At 38.0% G+C, this 14,134-nt stretch overlaps 2 protein-coding genes across 11 annotated transcripts in view; both read right to left on the reverse strand.

Annotated features, from left to right (window-relative positions):
• Window positions 1–14,134, reverse strand: part of cdpf1 (cysteine rich DPF motif domain containing 1) — a 53,323-nt gene that overhangs the window by 12,758 nt on the left and 26,431 nt on the right. The window lies entirely within an intron of this gene.
• The window catches only part of pparaa (peroxisome proliferator-activated receptor alpha a), a 58,559-nt gene that overhangs the window by 7,480 nt on the left and 36,945 nt on the right, over window positions 1–14,134 (reverse strand). For 5 of the 10 annotated variants that reach the window (XM_079622275.1, XM_079622271.1, XM_079622268.1 and 2 more), the window contains 2 exons: window positions 2,668–2,904; window positions 2,049–2,206 (listed from right to left, as the gene is read on the reverse strand). In XM_079622275.1, coding sequence (XP_079478401.1) covers window positions 2,049–2,206; window positions 2,668–2,896 — 387 coding nt within the window. In that variant the 5' untranslated portion in view covers window positions 2,897–2,904. The other 5 variants (XM_079622274.1, XM_079622273.1, XM_079622272.1 and 2 more) reach the window with 5 other exon arrangements.

A 14,134-nucleotide genomic window follows, 5' to 3' on the forward strand; every position in this document is an offset into this window, starting at 1 on the left:
CTGAAAAGAAACAGAGAGACTCACTTTTCATGAGTCTCTCTGATGATTTAGTTGATAAATTAATTTATACACTAGCGTTTTTTCCATCGAAATGGTGCTAAATTGCTTTGTACCGGGATGTGCAGGCCTATGGGCGGGTCGAAAACATGCGGAACTAGCTCCTACTACTGGCTGTAGTCTCTAGCCTCTGGCCAAAAAAGCTTCCGATGACGCTAAATGTCGATTTTTGCGTCATCTGAGGGGTTTTTCCAAACACACAATAAATCTCTCGTCTCAGGGGGACAAGAGGGAGGGAAGCACGGTCAATCGAAAAATACTACCGGGTTTCTACTGACACAAAGCTTAATGCAAATCGGTGAAGTATCCCTTTAATCTTTATTCAAAATCTAACATTGGAAAGTTAGAACGTTTTGTTAGCAACCTCCTTTTTCAGGACTTGTAAAAGCCTAATAACACCACGAGTGGGTAATACTGATATATTATGCCGTAGGTAGAATACAATGTGAAAATACCTTGAACTTGTCTTGACCACCTTATTTCAGGCATTTAATCAAAAATATGACTTCAGGACGAGGGACGAGACAGTTTTAGGACTCAATGCTGCAGCACTCAATACCTGTCGCATGTATGCTGTTTTTACTTTGTTTCTTTGTGTTTTGGGTTCGGTCCTGTTCACCTGTGTGCCCTGTCAGTTGACCTAGATTTCCAAGTCTGTGTCTGTTTGATTCATTACACTTGTTGTCCAATTAACTAGCTCATTTGTTCTCTGTGTTCTTTCAGTCCTTGTTAAGTTGTCAATGATGAGGTGTGTGAGTATTTTTGAATTAACGGCTGGTTCCTGGATTATTCCTGCAGTGCGCTTTATTCAGAACAACTACACTTGACAATATCAAGGCATGTTGCAGGAGTCAAGGTTTTACATGTCACTCAAAACAACCTTGCTGCAGAACCTTGCACCCACAAGCAAAGATGGCGGATTTTAAATTGAATCCTTATGGAAGCATCCCCCCGTCAGCCGAGCGACAGCTGTTGAGGAGCTTTCTCCAGGTGTTACGCACCTCAAAGTTCTCAAAAGGAATTTGATAATATACACTCGTTTTAGACCAATGAAATTCCAATGTGGGAGGGGCTACAGAGCGCAACACCATGGAAAAACAAACTACGTGACGGACAAAACGTCCTGTCCTTGTCGCAGATTCACTCGGAAGAATGGCTTTTAGCGCTTGTTACTTTATCACATTGTTCCTAGTTAGGACACTGTGTAAATCTCAAACTATATAATTAACTAACATGAAAATGAGTTAAACCAGAGGCGCATGAAACTTGAAACCAGTGAACTGAATAATAAACTTAGTCAGTCCACAGAGATCCTGATTATGTATGACTAGTTTCACACAAAATATGTTTTTAATTAGCATTTTTTTTCTAAAGTAGCTTTAAACTACAACTACCATGATTCCTTAAAACAAAACGCATATAACGTATATTTTAAAGTGCAACGTGAAAAGGTGGTAAACTGCATCAGCAATAAACCTTCGGTTGTAATTGTTCCAGTTTAATTGCACCCTGAGGGGTGCCAACGGTCAAAGTCTGCCCTTGCTGGAGAAAAGCACATGGCAATGACTGGGCTGGTGATAGTTAACTTTAAAGGAAAGAGAACGGCTGTGTCCCAGGCTCGAGTCAGCTGGGCTGTGTTGTGCGCAGGTACGCACTAAGTCCTTCTGATGATTTTGACATGCACCACATGAAGCAACAGCTCTTGACTGTACACGCTTCACCTCACATGTACGAAGGGGGAAAAAGCCTCGGGGGAACTCTCAGTCTTTTAGCAAAAGTAGCTATGAAAATACTCCAAAAACTCGCGTGCTCTCTGTTGACCCTGGTGTGCTCGCTCAAGTGTTTTCTGTCCCGGACAGATTTGTGGTTATGAAAGTGTAACACAGTGTCTGTACTAATGGCAAGCAGGAAAAAGTTGAGGGTGCTTCGATATATTGACTCTTGGCCTTCGTGTGAGAATTTTCCACTGTACACTTTGCGCGCGCGCTTACCTTACACCCTTCGCAGGCGTGCACTCCGTAGTGGAAACCTGAGGCCCGGTCGGCGCAGACGCGGCACTCGAGGGCGAGAGAACCGGAGGAGTTCTCGTCCTGACCGGTGCTGGCCGCGAACACTTCTGAGGACGGACTCGATGCCGGGGTTAAGACATCTACAAGACAAACACACATGTACACGATTTATACAGACCCAGAAGCATTAAGGATGATGTCCTAATTTAGCGCAAATAAAAGTGTGGATATATAGGCTACTTTTCCTTCATTTTTGGTTTCATTAATAAATTCATACAGTTGGCACAATTTGTATTTATCTACAAAATGTACAGTTTTAATAATATAATATACAATTTTAATAAAATAATAAGCCTTTTGATCAAAATTATTTTAAAATTGTCAAGCGTGTCCAAATTTACAACTAGATGTTTCTGTGGTTATTCTAACCTACCAGTCTACTAATACTCTTCTAATACTCTACTGAGAGTTAGTAGACATGTAGGTGCAAAGTTGCTTAAAGTCATCAGAATGTGTGAAAGGGACCAAAAGTGAAACCCTTTTTTTATAGACCTGATTGGTTAGGATTATTGTTCGGATTGCGTGTGTCCAAATGCTCTACCTAAGACAGTGGAGTCGTCCACTGATGTGTTGCAGCTCTGGTATTCCAGCACGTGAAAGTTGAAAGTGTCGTCGCTGAGAGACTGAGAGATGTCCTCGAGCACCTCCATGTCACCAATGAGTTCTCCGCACAGAGGGCTGTCCAGGATTGGATCGCCCAGCGGGGACAAGGGACTGTACAGGCTCGGCATATCTACCATGGCGCTGGACCACGGCAAGCTTTGAATCATTCATCCGTCTGCAAAGACAAAACAACAACCAGGGATTTCAGACGCTATTGAATATCATGCGGGGCTGTGAGGGATAGACGTACAGTATTTACAATGGCACGCACTGAATAAAAGTCCTAGATCACGCCATTTTCATTTGTATGGAGTTTATTCTACTGAATGAAAGTGTTGGAATGTTGCGAACAATCGTTATGTCGTTAAACAACATTGCAATGTAATTCTATCCCTCGGTCAATATTAAATATGGTTCTGCTACCCTTGTTTATGTAAAACATTAAAATTACGCTATTTCAGAGCAACTCACTGAAATCAAAGCAGAATTGAAAGTTCAATTATTAAAAAGAAGAAACAATAGGAGTTATTTTGTTATTTTAAACATCACTGTTTGGTTGTGATAATGGAGACTCAATATCTAGCCTACTTGGTATGCAAACTGCAACCTGGTCTCTGTGAAACACTGACTAGAAGAAGTTCCTTTCAGAGCAATGCTAAAGAAGTAACGTGTTTAAGAGGGGTTGCCACAGAAACCCCAGGCTCGGTTATCGCAGCGTTTTATTCAGACACGAGGGGAGCGTTTCAAAGGCCTTGGCCTGCTTCATCGCAGGAATGCGATCTCATTCGTCCTGCCATGTGAACTTGTCAAAGGGACCCACCAAAGACCAAGTGCTCCCTCGATTGAGGTGATCTCAAGGTTGGGTCAAGGTCAAAAGTAGACCTTCCGGACAGAAAAGGGTTCCAGGGCGTTGTTATGTGGTTGCTAAGGCGTTTCGAGAGGTTGAAGGGCAGTTATTTTGATGCACTTCATTTGCTTGATAACATCACAAACACTGTGGCCAGACGTTTCAAGTGCATTTGCCGGGCAGGAGATAGCAATCCTATTCGAAAGACTTAACCACTCAAATGGATTCAGACGCTCTAGAGGGAATTCTTAAGGCAGCTCGAGGGGTCTTGAGGACAACGGTTCAAATGGCATTCCACTCAACCCTTTAATTTCTTACAGCAGTGACATGGAGAAGGCTAACCAATGCCAGACTTGGCATTCGAGCACTTTTGCAATGGATCAGTATTTTTTTTGGGAGGAAGTAACAGCACACTTTACCTTCAAGCGGCAAACACAGCCAATCTAAAATAAACTGCAGGTGCTAAAGAGCTGACAAAACTGCGCACTAACATGGACTACTGATGGTGGACAAGCTGTTTCTACCGCTGTCATAAATCAGTGCTTGGCAGACAAGCCCAGTTTCCAGCTCAGTCTGCGAGGGGAAGCCGGCCAGCTTTCTAAAGTTATACCTGATCTCTCCGTTCTGTAGATCTGCCCGAAGCAGAACAGCAAAAATCTTACCCAGCTGTTTGTCTCCAGCTGTTGAGGCTATGCGAAACCTGAGCTGAGCATGACTCTTCAGTCAACGAACGCACGCAGCGTTCTCTCAGCCGCTGTGCGACAACCATTCCTGATTCTGCCCTTGACACAACATGCACAGACGAGTGCAGTAACAAGCGCTCCTATTGGAGAAACATACAGACTGCTATAATGACTACATTAGTTAATACACTAATGCTGTTCTGTTTTCCAGTAAAAATATATAAACATGCTTAAATATCCTTAAAACAAGAATCATTTACTGGTTAAAAATTGCATAGGGAATGAGAGTGATTTTAAATCACTTAAAACAAGAAAAAATAAATAAATTACAAAATAGACTTGTAATACTATATGTAACTAAAGTAAATTTATATTTTTTACATTTAAAGTGTGTATTTCTCATACTGGCTAAAGAAGGATTATTGCATTTTAGTCAAGAGACTGCATCTTGTTTTGTCTTGTTTTCCAGTAAAAATATATAGACGTTTACAATTTGCTTGAGAAGCAAAACTGCATACAATATTAAGACATGTTTTCATCTTGAATAAAGATTATTACCACACTGGCAAATCGTTGTTGTCTTGTTTTAAGCTTAAACCTCATACAGGGTTTCTACAGATTTGATGAAGGTAAATAAAGATATTTTTATGACCAAGGAAAGAAAATTAAGGAATAAATTGAAGGGAATACGAATACATCAATGTTCTCTAGATGTCTAGGGAGAAACGCAATGAGTTGCAACACTTCAAAAGTTTGAAAATACAACTTCCAACAGATATCCATTACTTTTTTTAAAAAATTCATTTTACTAAAAAGTTGTACTGTACCTTCTACCAAAAAACCTTCGACCTCTGTTTTCTGTGAAACTGATCAAAATGAAGGAAGTTTCTGATTAAAACCAGAACAAATATCTGTCAGTGGGGTCAGAAAAATCAACTCAATTCAAAGGGAAGGTTTCATAACTCACTGACAGGTATTTATTCTTGTTTTAAGTTGTTTTAGTCACACAATTTTTACATTTTGTTCTCCAGTGAATGTATCTTGATTTAAGAATGTTTAGATATTTTTGTACTGGAAAACAAGACAGAAATACTGAAGAAGAAAATCATTTTTTGCAGAGCATGGATATTTAATGCCATGAACTTAAGACTTTCGGCTCTGATTTAAGACCTCGTTAAGGCCTTCATTTGTGTCAGGGTGAATTAAGACTTTTTAAGACCCACAAAAACCCTGCAATAATTACATTAAAAAAAACGTTTAAGATATATTTTCAGAGTCTAATATCCATTACTTTTTTATTAATTTTTCATTAGAAACAAGACAAAATCTAGCAGTAATTTCATGGTAAACGAGATTAAGCACGTAGCATGCATTTGAGTGAGACTGCATTTGTGTACGTTATTATTTGCGTATTCGGGTGTGTGTGAAACCGAGCAATAAGCATAAGCTACTATATTTATTCAGTGTAAACCCAGACACTCACATGGGCACACATGCACATGACTTGAACCTCATGACAACACACGGGAGCCAAGGAGCTAATGGAAATGTGCCCATGGAGACCAGCTGAGCCATTAACCAGCAAAAACAAACCCCATATCATGCTTTTAAACCACAATATATCCTACACAAACATCTCAATGGATTCAACAACTCGCTGTCCACAACACAAACAAGACGACACGTATGAATGCACAAGATGAATCCTCAATGAGTCTAATGGAACAAGTCATGTTTAACAACTCTGAATCACGGGACAGTTGTACAAATATTAAAAAATGAATCAGTATCTTATTTTCCAGTCAAAATATCTGAAAATCCTTAGTAAAACAAGTCTGCGAAACCACTTAATAAAGTGATGTTTGCAGTGCAAGGTGTGTGTTTCTCATTCTGTCTGGAGAAGGACACACAGGCACATCATAGCCTACGTGCTGAGGAGGAGGAGGCCTGTTGTGGAGGGTCACAGCTGACAAGACTTGGAAACCAATACCGGCTGATTTACCCCCTCCTTCCTGCTTGATCTTTACCGGCTGTCTGCCTTGACCGTGTAGGAACAACAACACAGCAGTTCCTAGGGGTATTCTAGATCCACAAGAAGACAACGAATGTCAACGTACTTTAGCCTAGTATCCACAAAAACTTGCAGACAGGGCATATTGATCAAGTGTTCCCCCCATCATTATTTTCACATACTGTACACAGAATCAGCCTTGGACTCGCACACGTAAAGCAAACAGTGTCTGTGTAGAAATGTCCACTACATCAGCCAACAAACCGTGATGAAGCAGAATCTCCACATGCCCCATAGAGACAGCAGATCTGAAGTATAAAGATTGATCTGCGACCACAGACCAGTTGTGAGTTTGTTTTTGAAAGAAATATTGATTGTGGACACGATGAAGCGCACGTATTCCTAGCTTTTCTTTTCAACTGCATGTGCAACTGAACAGTTTGGACGTGGGTCAAGACTATTTGGCAAAAATAAAGACAGGTCAGTTTGCTCAGTCTTGGTAAATAAAGGATATTTTCCAAAAAGAATATATGACATGATCAAAAGTGATGTTAAAGGGTCAAAGACATGACAAGTCAAATTCAATCCTCAAAAATACATTAAAATGGAACTGATTCAACCATGAACTGACTTTTTATGTTACATAAAGTATAATAATTGTCATGAAGAAAAATCTTCATTAAAATATTGAAATTCTTGAAAAAACCCTGGTTTGACATTATTTATTTATTATTTGGTTATTAATTAATTAATTCATATTTATTCCTAGAAAAAATATTTTAATAATTAAAGTTCGATCACCAAATCAAAGTCATGTGATGCATGCAGAAACATGCAGAAAATAAATAAATATATCACGATTATGTGTCAAGGTCAATAAGTCTCTTAAAATGTCAGATTTTATTTTAATCTGACATTTTAAGAGATTTAAAACCTTATTACAAGTTCAATTTAGTTCAGGTTGTAAAATGCTTGTATGAATGTACGACTCCAAAAATATTATATTAATATTTATGGACTAATAATAATAATAATAATAAAAAAACATTTATCTTCATAACATATACCCTTTAAAAAAATAAATAATGATCAAGATGTGTAGCCTACACTCACATGTGCTCTTCAAAAATAGTATAAAGTTTTTTTAAACTTGAATAACAAGAACATGCAACGTGTTTTACTACATCTTTAAAATCATTTGTCATTGACTCAAGTAGCTACAACAAAGCAACACATATTTAGGAAAAAGCATGACAAAACAGATCCTTGCTCAGAAACGAGAACATACCAATTTCGCTTTTCACACAGGCAGTGAGCAATGCTAGAAGTCTTTACCAATGATCAAATCATCCCCTAGCTCAGAGCAAAGCAGAATGAAATCAGTGCTTACCAGATCACGATTCACAGTTCTGCTCTACCAGCTGCCAATAAATACATGCACCCCTTTCAGGGCCAAAGTCCGAATCCACACACACACACACACACACACCCTGCATGCCTGCTTCTCTCCGGTCAGGAGTTTGCCTGGCGTTACACTAACAAACGGACGCCGAAGTCAACTGAACGCATCAGATAAGAGAACCTTAATGTCTGGATGGATGCATTTATAAACAAGACAGCTGGGATTTCAACAATAGAGGGAGGAATGACTTCGTTCCACACACCCAAGAGACGTCCTGTCTGTTTAGTACATTCAGCCTACAGAGAGACAGCTCAGCATTACGTGAAGGCACACGGATTCACACAGACTATGAAATGCACACATGGAGCTTAGAAGCAGGTGCATTTATGCAGGCCAGATGTGTCTCTATACTTCAACCTGTCAATATAGTCATGGCCAAATGTGTGTCTGTGTTACAACAAACTGAATACAATAATCTCCCCACAAACCTGCATTATTATCTAATCTTATATAATGAAATATGATAATCAAAAGTGTTGACAAAGCCAGAAGTGTGAGAGAAACTTGACCAGAGAGATAAAAGGCTATAAAACAACTAAATAATTTTAATGGAATAAATGTACAAGTTGCATAAAAGGGTATCGGTGCTTGTGTAAGTGTATATACATATCATTTCAGAATTATAAGATCAAATAAATTTGCATGTGAAATAATGTGAATTATAAAAAACTAGAATTTAATCATTCATAAACTGACTTGATAAGACTTATCAAGTCAGTGTATAAATGATTAAATTATATTCTTTATATTCTGATATTCCTCTTTAAGAATGAGACTCTTAACGCCCACACAAAGACAAGATGACACGGGTGTTAAGATATGTGTGACCCTTTAGCAAGTTACATAACAGAACCGAATGGACAAGTCCTTGTGACCCTGTAGTCGCAGATGTGTGGGGTACAAAATCTGCTAAACTCACTTTAGGGGATGCCAGAGTACACAAACTGAAAATATTACAGTAAGGACATTACATGATTATTCATTCATTAACCCTTTAAGATCATTTATGTAAGGTATGTCGAAAAGGGGGACCCTGCAACTGCACAGCAGGGTTCCAGTACATTTTTGTTACTTGAAATAAAATAAATATGAACTGAAATAAAAAATTAAATATATATTTTTTTACTTCATTTCTCATTTTCATGTAGTGTAACTTGAACTTTAAAACTTAAAAAAACTATAAACATTAAAAAAAAACTAACAAAAATAGAACAAAATGGCTAAAACTTTAAATAAAAAATGTATTCATGAAGGAAATATGCAATAAGATTAATAAAACTATAATAGTATAATAATATAATAGTATCTCTCAATCTCAACTTTTTATCTAAAATTAACAAGTTGGCATGCAGTGGAACTGACCTTACAAGTTATATTTTACATGTTAATTGAAAATAAAAGCAATATTTTTTTTAAAGAAACATAAAATTTGATTGGAAAATATATTAAATGTTTTCTCTAAAGTGTCTTAATGTTCCAAGAGGGTTAAAAAAAGGTGAAAATGTCACGGTAACACTTATTTTACAGTGTCCTTGTTACACATGACATTACATGTAGTTTCTATGACAATTACTATAAAATATGCATAATTACATGCAACTAACCATAAACCAAACCAAACATAATCCAAGTACATGTAGTTTCTTAATATATACTCCGTACTTAAATGTTTAATTACACTGTAACAAAGACACCTTCAAATAAAGTAACCAAAGTAACTGATGTAACTTGGAAACTACTTTTTTGGAAACTACTTTTTTGGACAACAAAGCGATTCATTTTCTGTTCATTCATAATCACATTACAATTTCGAATTCATAGATACAGTGGACTTCCATTTATTATACTGTCCCGAATTCGAATGGATTCTTAACAACAACATAATACATTTTTTAATTAAATTTAACTATAACAGTATTATTTTTTAATGAAATTATAAATGATAGACGAGTATGCATGATTAGCCTATGTTAGTAAACATATTAGCCTACATTATGTGTGTAACGTTAGTGTATTTACACCGCGGAAAAAATATGCTGCACGATACTTAAAATAATAGCACTATAACAACAACAACAACTAGCTAACTAACCAACCAACCAACCAACCAACAACCCAACTAACCCGATGGCTGAATCAGCAAGCTTTAAAGACCAACAGAAGCTGTAAAGTTTCGCTTCGGCTCCAACAAGACTTAAAATCTTGATAAACTGTAGCAAACGCGTTGTCTTCTACAGACTATGTGATAAGAGCCTCGCTGTGAAAATAGCAGACATGTGTTCTGATGTGAGTGTTTACTTAGCTCCAGCTAAAAGCGTAATTACGGCCATAAAACCGGATAAAACATGATCATGATGTTACACGTGGGTCAAAATCACCATAAAGTGCCTTTGAGACCTCACAATTTCCTAAATAAAAATCTGAGATTTTCCATTTAACTTAATATGTGTTGTATTAAGGAGACCTTAGGCTGTTAGAAATGCATATTGGTCAAGCTCCATCACTTTTTTATAAATTAACTGCAAGCTGACAATATACGGGCAAACCATAACATAGGTCCACCCTGTCATGGACAAATTCAAAGTAGAATAAATACATTTTCATTGCTTAGGGATTATAAAATGTAGATCTACAGAAAGATAATGTGTCCCTTTCCCAGCAAAACATTTTAGTTAATGGTAAAAGTTTTTTGATAATAATGAAATTACTGCCTAAATATGTATTGGTGACAGGGTGGACACAGGCTTGGTGACAGGGTGGACAATGACAGGGTGGACATTTTTGGCTAAAGTTAGCATTTAATTAGCACATGGTGTACATGCAGTTAGCAAAGTCATTCACTGTTGAAGCTGACTGTGCACTGCTTAAAATATATATTTTGAATTTCTGAAAAGTTTTTATATTAATTAATATTTCACAATGACAGGGTGGACATGTTAAGCTTGACAACACGCAACTACAAACACAATATGATGAAAATTAGGAAATATAAGTGTAGATACTTATTGTGTGTGCAGCAGATGTTTTAACCTCCACTGAAGAAAGACCAAATGGGGGAGGGGGGTCACTGAGAACATCAGTTGGTTTCTTAAAGGGGCGTTAACCCCATAATGACAGGGTGGACGCCAATTTCAGGGACACATGCAAAATGCTTAATATTATTATGAAAATAAAATAGAAATAATCAAAATGACTTGTTTTATTAAATAACTTGTTGAGGACAATAAGTACATTCAAAAAGTGTTTTAATTTTATGTCATTTAACCACTTTTTACACTCACTGAAGTTAGCTGAGCAGCATGTGGGACATTACAAAATCACATATATCCAATCAAAGAAAATGGTATAAAATCAGAAAAACACATTTCAAGAGACTTATCATTGTACTTGTATGTGTGTAAATGTTTGGCCACTTATAATAATACCTCAGAATTTCATTATTTTGCATTATGTTCATGATGACTGAATGATTCTGATGAGGACACCAAAGGCACTTTATAGTGATATTGACTCACAAGCGCTTTGTTTACAAGAGCTGCGCGTCTACCTCCCAATCCCAGGCCGCCATGCAGGCAGGAATAAAACACACGGGCTCTGTGACACTGCCAAATCTCAACTCGGTGGTGCGATTGAGGATGTAGTACTCCTTAAACGTCCTATTTAAAATTCACCGCAACCACTGCTGTCAAACCACTCTGACACCAGTCGAGCTCGCGACAGCGCACACCTACCGACACACCCATAGATTCGGCCAATCGGCGCAGGCTTTTGGACAGAAAGCCACGCCCACCTATTTAAGGTCGCGTTGCTGAGCAACAGATCTTATTGTGAGGATGATAATGATGGAATTATTTAATGCGCCGTAATGCCTAAAAAATATCTCGCCACATTAACCCTTTCACACATAGAGGTCACTATAGTAACTGTACACAGCTATTCAAAAAGCCATTTTCTTGCGAATGCAAGGGTTTTTATGGCATAGTTGCACATTAACCACTACAGTGGATCAACCCATCCTATACACTGCCATCCATTACCATCCTAGGAGATTCTTGCAGGTCAAAAAAGAAAAAAAGTAACATCTAAGGAGTCATCACTGTTTAAATTGACCAAGTATTGATTCTGATTAATCATCTGTCCACTAAATTAGACATAATTCATCACTAACTAACTATAGCCTGCAGTATTTCAGCTTTTTTGGGCTGTACATAAATGTACTTGTGTTATTAGAATGTAATTTGCTACATCAAAAGGTAATGTGATTACGTGATGAATGTTACATGTAATAGGCCGTGGGCCGGACCCCGAAATTGTGAATTTCACAGATCCCTGCCAAGGAACTAAGTGATTTGTTTACAGATGGCATGTAAAAATTCTTATAAGTAGTGTAATCATTGTTTCCAACGTTGATATGTGCACATTTTATGAAGATATCGATTTAAACTCTTACATTTTTAAACGGGCAAATTTGTAGAACTACTAAATCGTAGCGCCAGAAAACGTAAACAAATCACCCGTCTCCTTGACAACCTGTCACGTCTCCCTGACAACCAACATATTTGATACAGTAACTTTGCTCTCTTTATAACGAAATCCTGCGATTTAAATAGTCTTTATATACTTTTTGTCTACACGAGCTATACTATACATTGTGCACTTACCGTCAGAAGATCTCTACGGTTATTGATCACCCGTGACATACATAGAAATTTACATAGACCGCATAACAACAAAGCGGGACGCGATTGACAGCCGGTGTGCGACAATATGAAGTGCTGTATACATGTTGCTTCTAGGGCAAAAAGCCCAATAACCTTATTTTCTCAAACAAGTTGGGCATCATTTGTTCAGTGTGCCCAGAAATGGGTTAACCTCAACACTGCTGAGAGTTTAATAGCTGAAAAAGCCATTGCAACATTCAATTTAACAGAAACCTGGAGGGCTTTCATAGGGAATGCTACACGCTCTTCACCAATAAAGATCACATTGCAAGAGCATTTAGGAGGAGAGAAATGGCAGCCAAAGATACTGAAGGTATGTATCAAATCCATAAATTCTGCAAATTTTCTATTAAAATAATTGTGTATTGATCGTGTAACTTTGGCTATGTATGTGTGTATTGTAGATAGTTTAAGAAAGTATGTTAAATAAACCTCACACTACCAGTGAATCTTAACTACACAAAGTGATTTTTTATTCATGTATATTTTTGAACACTTTATCTTAAAAATTTTATTGAAAAGCTGGAGATTTAACAAGGGCAAAAAGCATATTCAATATAAGATTACAGTGAATAGTGTAAGGTTGACAATGAATTGAACACAAAAGTAATTTTTTTAAAGGAATGTTTTATTTGAAACAAAGACATTACATGGTATTCTTACAAATCTAAACAGTGAGATTACTAGATTAAAAGTAACCACCTTTGATAAACACATTCTTTGTCATATTTGTCTACCTGACAATTCATCCTATTCATACTGGAATATATACCAAAATATTTTCTATTCCTCTGTTCTACAGGAGAAGTTTGCAAAGCCTGCCAGACATACCTCCCCCAATGCAGCATGGATGGAGGATCGAGGGGGAATTCTATGCAGTTCATTGGATGACATTTCCACCAGCACCAAAAAGTGTCTTGGAGCTTGTGCATTGCCAGTGCAAAGCATTACAATGTGTGGGGGGGAACTGCACATGTAGAAAGCACCAGCTACCATGCACAGACATGTGTCTATTGGTGCTTTTCCACTGCATGGTACGGCTCGGTTCAGCTCGGAACGGTTCGGCTCGCTTCACTTTTCCACTGCGTGGTACGACTCGACTCGGTACGGCACGGTTCGGTTCGCTTTAGCTCGGTTGCTTTTCCACTGCAGTTAGTACCGCTTCAAAGTGGGTGGGACTGATCGTTAATAGTTGCCGCCTCTACTGGCTCGGTAGTCACTTTTTAGTTTTTTTTTAATTTTTAAGTTTGTAGGTCCGGTGGTAGCCGTGTGCGGCTAAGAGCTGTGCTACTTCTTGGAACACTTTTTCATTCCGTATTGCCCCATCCAGCTCTCGCTGGATCCACTCCTCGGCAACCAACGAGAGGAACGTCTGCACCTCGTCCACTGACCACGATTCAGCCATTTCTTGTTTGATTTTTTTTTTTACCTCTTTTGTCAAGTAAATACTCTAAAAACAGGTGCTGGCTATTTACATCTAGCGGGTTTAGTGTCTCGTGTCGCAAATACAATGACGCTGATGTGACGATTCTGTCTGACCAATCAGTGATCTGCAGTGTTTTCACGTCACATTTAGTATCGGTACGGTACGCTTGGAACCTCAACAGAGGTGGTACCATTTAAAGCGAGCCGAAGCGAGCCGTACCGTACCGTACCATGCAGTGGAAATGCGCCATAAGTG

This window comes from Phoxinus phoxinus, assembly GCF_949152265.1.
Source record: "Phoxinus phoxinus genome assembly, chromosome: 9".
NCBI classification, from domain to species: Eukaryota; Metazoa; Chordata; class Actinopteri; order Cypriniformes; family Leuciscidae; genus Phoxinus; species Phoxinus phoxinus.